Source organism: Rhinoderma darwinii, chromosome 4 (genome assembly GCF_050947455.1).
Source record: "Rhinoderma darwinii isolate aRhiDar2 chromosome 4, aRhiDar2.hap1, whole genome shotgun sequence".
NCBI lineage: Eukaryota > Metazoa > Chordata > Amphibia > Anura > Rhinodermatidae > Rhinoderma > Rhinoderma darwinii.
In genome coordinates this window covers 261,063,878-261,071,930 of record NC_134690.1, presented here as the reverse complement: position 1 = coordinate 261,071,930, position 8,053 = coordinate 261,063,878, and the positions used below count along the sequence as shown (strand labels likewise).

At 41.0% G+C, this 8,053-nt stretch overlaps 1 protein-coding gene across 1 annotated transcript in view; it reads left to right on the top strand.

Moving 5' to 3' along the window:
• The first annotated feature begins 7,587 nt into the window (after positions 1 to 7,587).
• Positions 7,588 to 8,053, top strand: part of TXLNB (taxilin beta) — a 105,586-nt gene continuing 105,120 nt past the window's right edge. Inside the window, exon 1 of the mRNA XM_075864289.1 lies at positions 7,588 to 7,993. Coding sequence (XP_075720404.1) covers positions 7,588 to 7,993 — 406 coding nt within the window. The remainder of the gene's footprint in view (positions 7,994 to 8,053) is intronic.

The window sequence follows — 8,053 nt, the reverse complement described above, 5'->3', positions numbered from 1 at the left end:
CCCCCATCATAAGAAAAAATGCCCCGTAAAAAATTATAATGCCCCCCACAGTATAATGCCCTATATATTTCCCCAACACTGTATAATGCCCCATACAGTATAATAATAATATTTAATAATATAATATATTATATCCCCTTCAATAACACAGTATTCTGTGCTCTAATTGTGCCCACACAGTATACCCTTGTCGACATTGCCCTCCAAAAAATTTTTCACTCACCTACGCCCCGTTTCCACGACAAACTGAGCTGCTCCACGATGGGATCCTGTGTAGGCCGGCATGATCCTGTAGCCTAGTACGGAGTTTCCCAACCTTTTCGGACTCGAGGCACCACTGGAAATGTAAAATTTCCTCAAGGCACCCCTACCAAAAATTGTTTTGAGAAAGACAGAAAACAGCTAAAAACAAGCACTACACTCATAGGGTATGTTCACACAGCTTTTTTTGTAAGGCAAAAAAAGTCTGCCTCCAAGTCTCTTCAAGAATTTTGAAGCAGAGTTTGAATTGGCAGCGTTGTTTGACAGCGTTGTTTTTTTTAAACCATTGAAGCTAATGCAAAAGACGAAGGCAAAACAGCACTCCAAACGAGCGCCGCAGGTATTTTCTGCGTCCTATTAATTTCAATTGGAGCACAGAGGTGGAAACCACTTGAAGACTATCAGCCCCCCACTCACAGTGAAATGACCATCAGCCCGCCACTCACAGTAAAATGACCATCAGCCCCCCACTCACAGTAAAATGACCATCAGCCCAGCACTCACAGTAAAATGACTATCAGCCCCCACTCTCACTAAAATGACCATCAGCCCGACACTCTTAGATTCTGCCTGTAGATAGGGCCACACACCACCCCTTGTAGGTAGTGCTACACGGCTCCTTGTAGGTAGTGCCACACAGCCCCCTTGTAGGTAGTGCCATACATCCTCCTTCTAGGTAGTGCCCCGTAGCCCCCTTGTCGGTAGTGCCACACAGCCCCTTTGTAGATAGCACGCCCCCCCCACCACCGCACTTCCTGTAGATAGCGCCACTGTAGTGCCCTAAAAGAGTAAAATCCCCCTATGGCCGGGGATTCCACTCCTGGAGCACTCCGCTTGATGTCTCTGTCCATATATGGACAGTGACATCAGAGGCAACTTCTGAAGCGGAATCCCTGTCCACAGCGTTGCCAACGCTGTGACCCTGGATTCCACTGCAGGAGAAGCCCCTGTCGTCTGTGTCTACTTATGGACAGGGACGTCATTGGCTTCTCCTGAAGTGGAATCCCCTGTCACAATATCGGGGATTCCTCTCCAGGAGAAGCCCCTGATGTCTCTGTCCAATTATGGACAGTGACGTCAAGGCCTTCTCCTGGAGTGGTTTCCCCGATCACAGAGTCGGCAATGCTGTGGACGGGGATTCCGCTTCAAGACTTGCCCCTGATGTCCCTGTCCATATATCGACAAAGACATTAAGCGCTCCATCCAGAAGCGGAATCCCAGCCACATGAGGATTCCACTCCTTCAGGGAGCTACAGTGGACCTAGTAGATAGCAAAGCAGGAAGATACCACCCTGCTCTGCTATAGTGGCGTCGCTACCGCTGTAGCAGCCGCAGCAGCTGCTAGCGGCTCCGCCGGCCATGGGTGGGCCCGTCCCTGTCCCGACGGGTTGCACGGGTGCCCTAATGCCCTGTGTTGCGGCTAGCAAATTGCTATGGCTGTTACAGCGGTAGCAACGCCACTGAGTAAAGAAGAGCCTGGGCGAAAAAGCAGCTGCTGAGTCGCCGGGCCCGGGCGCTTCTAAATCATGCAGGGGAAAGGAGCCATCGCCCGCTTCTGCCTGCTGGAGTGATGCGCCCCTTAAAAAGAGGTACTTCAAAGGCTGCATTGTGTAAAAGTCTCTGTTCAATATACATTTGTTTCGTAAGAAAAAATATGAATAATAAATGTATGCAACTGTATGCCTATACAGTTATATATGTCTGCCTTTGTCCTCCATTCTAAAAAATTGTATAACTTAATGGGTACCTTTCATTTCATTTGACTTTTCAGGATAAGCTGCCATGTGTGTACCTGGCCATTATATGACTTTGCTTATGCAATTTTTAGCAGTTTTCCCCTTTGCATTCTATATCTAAAGTTTGCATTTCTCTCTGAGCTGGAGGTGGAGACTAGCAGCCATACAATACACACAGTAAGTAGAAGATAATCTGCTCCATAACCTTCTCTCTGACTCAGAAACAGCCCCAGGATCATGCAGGACATATACAGAGAAGTGCTTTGGTTGTGATGGAAAGTTTCTATTCCTGTCTTTCTGCTCTTATCTCATGCACTTCCTGCTCACTCTCCCCCCTCCCCTCTCCATAGTCTTCCATAGACATGTATAATCTGATACATGTGAGCTGCAGTCCAACTCGAGATGTATAGAGCTGAATTTTCAGAGTTAAAGTCAGTTTAACAAAGGGAGGGGGGCAGGAAAACAGCCGGATAAGAGCTGCAAGAGGCTTGTTACTCTGATAAGATATATGACAAATTTTCTTATAATTGCCTTTACTATTCATTTATGCAAAGTTTGTTGAAATGACAGTGCCCATTTAAAGCGAATCTCCACCCTTTATCGTCATGCAATTTTTAGGTCCAAAATTCTATACTGATTACATCTTTAGAGTGGTTCGAGCTCAATTTTCAGATACAGAGCTTTAAATTCAATGCATAGCCATAGAGTTAGATGATGAAATGCTAGCTACATACAGCCACCTCTAGGGGAGAATGAATAAGCACCTAAACTCTTTCTTTAGATATTGCAATCATATTAAATGTATTAAATCTTTATCTTTTAAATTATACTGAAACTCTAGGTGCAATATTCGGGCTGGGTTCACACGACCTATTTTCAGACGTAAACGAGGCGTATTATGCCTCGTTTTACGTCTGAAAATAGGGCTACAATACATCGGCAAACATCTGCCCATTCATTAGAATGGGTTTGCCGACGTACTGTGCAGACGACCTGTCATTTACGCGTCGTCGTTTGACAGCTGTCAAACGACGACGCGTAAAAATACAGCCTCGTCAAAAGATGTGCAGGACACTTCTTTGGACGTTTTTGGAGCCGTTTTCTCATAGACTCCAATGAAAACAGCTCCAAAAACGGACGTAAAAAACGCAGCGAAAACGGCGCGAAAAACGCCGCGAAAAACGCGAGTTCTCAAAAAACATCTGAAAATCAGGGGCTGTTTTCCCTTGAAAACAGCTCCGTATTTTCAGACGTTTTTGGTCACTACGTGTGCACATACCCTCGGGGAGCAGAACTCATTTGAAGTTAGGGAACAGAATGAAAAGTTTTACTTATTGCACAGCATTTCAGTGACCCCAGGGGTTTAATACAGGAACTTTTCTTCATGAGAACATTAGCAGTTACACATCTTGTTATTTTATTTTATAATTTGTGTATATCAAAAATTATCCCGGCAGCAAAAGGGTTAAATCTATTTTTATGCAGGGAATTTGGAGCTTTGTATCAGAATAACAAATCTTCAACCTCTATAAAGATATTTAAGAAATGAATCAGCACAGAATTATTAAGCTGAAACTTACTTTAGGGTATACTTATTGGGGCATTCATGTAATTTAGCCAAACAAAAAAAACTATTTTGGCATATGTCTGGCCCATAAAAGGCTATTGAAATGTTAAGCTATGTTCACATGGTAAGAAAATCTGCCATGGGTATGGGAATAATCTGCTGGAGAAATCCGTAGCTGAAACTCATACTTTAGCGCATTGGCAAAGGGATCCGCCTGAAGATTAGCTTCATTGAAGAGTAGTGCAGAATCCATGTCATAATGAACATACTACAGATTATAAAATCCACAGCGTGGTCATTATCCTGTACAGATTTTTTCCAGAGCATGTTAGTGGGGTATAAAATACCCCAATCACATGCATTGCCAGTGGAATTGCTGCAGATTCTGCCTGGATTTACATGCCCTTATAGTTTTTGTCAGAATACCTTCCAGATATATGCCAAACAAAGTTGGAAAATGTGGTGTTAACAGAGCCATATACACTTTTTTTTGTCCCACACCATAGAGGCTGTAGGCCTTCTTTTTGAAAAGGATGAGTGTGTTTCATATCAAACAATGGGGGACAAGAACTTACTTTTCAAAAAGGAGCAATTAAGAGGTGTAGTATAAGGAACTCTGTAATAAAATGATTAAGAATATTACAAATCACTTCAGAGGTTTGTTGCCTGTATAAATAAGGCAACAAAGGTTTGTTGCCCTGCAGTAGTAGGTACATTATCCAATATAGATATATGATATAATGTTCACCATTCGGTACATGTTCATATGTTATATTTATCAGTAATCAAGTTAAGAAGTGAGCTTTATCTCATAACTTTCTCAAATAAACAATTAGGGACTTGGAAGGTATTACCTTTCCCCCTCTACTGCTGTGCTGGAAATAGGCACAGCTATCCAGGGCTTAATGCAGCTGTTGTCTTCTCCCATGGTATTGGTTTCCAGTCACAATGCTCTATAAATATACGTGGAAAAAAAAAATCATAGTTGTCCACGCCACTGATGATTGCTGATCCAGAGCATTTTTACTCTAGCCAACAAAGGGGAGGACCAGTTCCACTGATTTAATTGAAACGTAAGGCAAATTTCAGAGATTAGGAAAATGGAGCTACTGGGGTTGTATAACCTTAATTGTACTAGGGTCATGTAATCATTAACGCCTCCCTTCTGGTTCTTAAAATGCAAGTGCCCAGGGTGCTCTGTACACTATAGAGCCTTATACCACAGAAAATAACAAAATGGCTGCATGTTACTTGGCTGTACAGGTTGCCTGATAACACCCTTCTCTGACATCACTAAGAGCTCTACAGTTATTGACTGAAGCTTCACCTCACATACTTCATGTTCTACCCGTTCCCTGCATGCACTATTCACATAATACTAGTAATACTAAAAGCTCTGCAACTTTTCAGCTAATTCTCTCCGCTCTTTGGTCCAAATGCAGAAGGAATCAGTTAAAATTGAGCAGAGAGCTCTCAATATAATCAGCATTATGTGCAGAGTACATGCAGCGAGAGCAGGAAGTTAGTGTGGTGCAGCTTCAGCCAATAGTGATATGGAACATAAATACTATGGGCTTCGGTGACCTAGAGCCAAGGAGTGTAGTTGCCTGTGTGTGAAGAATAATGAGATGAAATTGCAATAGAAGTGATTGAGTGAGTCCCATTAAGACAGGGACCAGGAGGGCAGCATAGTGAGAGAAAAAGAGGCTGCTGAAGAAAGCCACAGAGGCAGAGCGGATTTTTTTTTGCACATTCTCTCAAAATTTTGGTGTTTTTCACAAATAAATATTGAATTTATCGACCAAATTTTTTCACTAACATAAAGTACAATATGTCACGAGAAAGCAATCTCAGAATCATTTGGATAGGTAAAAGCATTCCAAAATTATTACCACACAAAGTAACACATCAGATTTGAAAAAAAATCTGCTGTGCCACAAGGCCAATACAGGCTGCGTCCTCAAGGGGTTAAAAGAATATGGCTACCACAGCAAAACCCCAAAAAAAAAACATAAATATGTTTTGTAAGTGAAAACAAAACCTTTGGCTATTACTGTGTGCGCTTCCTCAGCAGTAGTAGAGTGTATATTTTCTCTCCTCTGCTTCAGTCCTCCTAACAGTACTGATTCTCATGTGCATATATCTCCCCCTACAAATATGTAACGTTTGGTTTATACCTCTATGTGACCAGTATTTCTGTTAGTGCACATAGTGCGAATTGGGATAGCAAGGATATACAATAACAGTTTTGTTTTTTTTACTTCGGGAAACACAGTTTAGCCATTGTTTTGTTGAATAAATAATGCTGCACATGGTCAATACAGGTCTTCAGGGTGTGCTTTTACATAAAGCAGTGTTTGACTTCTGATTTACTAATGTATGGCAATTTTTATAAAATTGTTGCATTGTAATTGATAGAAACTGCTGAGAAAATAATTAGAGCTATGATATCATTACATATAGTTCTTTGTTTACCTTGTGTTATAGATTTTATCCATTGATTACTTTTGCAGTAGGTCATTCCACATTAGGCTGTTTGCCTTATATGCAACTTGTGTCTCTTAAAGGGAATGTATCGCTAGAAAAATTATTATTATTTTTTTTTTAGTTAAACAGTTAGTGTATAAATGATTAAAGAATGTTCTAATTTTTTTAATTTTTTCATGAGTCAGGAAATATTATAAATTAGATTCTAATTTATAACATTTCCCTGTGCTGGTCACTAGAGGGAGCAATTCCCAAAATTGCATAATTGGCATGTGGTAAAGCAACCACATTGCTTTATGCTGCAAAATTTGAGAAGACACACTCGCTCTAGCGTCCTCAAACAATCCCCCCTCCTTTATCCTGGCTAGTGCCATGAGAAAGGAGGGGATTCAACGTTCAAACCTCCTACACTGTGTGCCGCCATTTTTTGAGCGAATACACAGTGTAGTAGGCTTACATACAGTGCTAATCACACAGTAAAATACACAGACATAACTTACCTGCTCCTGCCGCCGCCACTCCCTCTGGTCCGTCCGCTCCGTCTGCTCCCTCCGCTCCTAGTGCTTGCTTCAGAACACATGTTCCAGAAGCCGCGACCGGAAGTAGTAATCTTACTGTAAGGCCGCGGCTTCCGGTCCACAAGAAAATGGCGCCGGATGTCGCTCGGCCGAAGACCTTCCATTTGGACTGTGTGGGAGCGGTGCATGCGCCGTTCCCACACAGACGGCGTACAGCATAGTGAATGGAACGGCTCCCGTTCGCATTCACTATGGGGCTGTATGTGCCGTATTCCATGTCTGTATGTGTCGTTAATCGACACATACAGAGATGAAAAAAAAATGCCAGCCCCATAGACAAGAAAAAGTTTGAAAATAAAAAAAAGTAAAACACAAACACACAAATAAATAAAACATTTTTTAATAAAACACTAAAAGCAAATTTATATAAAAAAATTTTTTTTCGCGACACCCTTCCTTTAAGCTCACGGACTTAACGATTACCATTCTGAATGATGTGGTTAACAATAATTGTTATGTTCATGGTACTAAAAATGATTGATGGAAATTCGTTCTATTGGTGAAATGCACTTACTTTCACCGGAATTGCAGCATACAGTTTGTTACTGCCTAAGAAAAATACATGTGGAGCAATGCAAATGCATTCCAAATAAAATAAAAAATATTGGCATAATATGGTCAAACTTTTTGTTTATTGTGTTGTTCCTGAAAATAGTTTTCTAAGCCTGTTCTTGAGAGAACTCCCATTCCCTGTGTGCTCCAGTGGCTTGTGTTCAACCCCTTCCAAATCTCTTATGTTTTTTCTACAGTGTGGTAGGCAAAACTGTACCCCAAATTGAAGATGTAACATCAAAGGTGACATTAAACTTTTTAATAGACCTTACAGCTGCTGCTTGGCATTAAGTGCTCTCCATTATATCTTTCTTGTTAAAGAATATATTTTTAGTGTAAACTGTTAAAGAATATATTTTTAGTGTAAACTGAGTAACTAATATATTCCATTTATTTTAGGTGCAAAATGCAGAACAACAATGATAAGCCAGAAAATCAGCTTTTAGTAAATGATAATCCAGTGTCCCCTGATCAAAATGGCTTATCATCCCTTGAGGAAGTGTTACCAAAAGAAACTGATGTGCAGCCTAGTAAAGACAGTACATGTGGCTCAGCTGAGCAAGACATTTCAGATGAGCTGAGCAGGCAGCTAGAAGATATAATTCAGACATATGCTTCTGTTTCTGTAAATGTTGAGAACCAAAACTCTGGTTTGCCAATCAAGGAAGAACAATCGAAATATGATGGAGAAACTGAGGATGCAAATGCGGAGGAGCCAAAAGAAGCCATTTCTTCATCAGATGTCTCATCAGCAAAAGACTCTGCTTCAAATAAAGACCAAAAACTGGATAAGAAAATGTTAAAAGGCTTAGGTATGTGCGTACATTTTTATGCTCTATTCTAAATAAAAGTGCACTAGGAATTGCAATGCA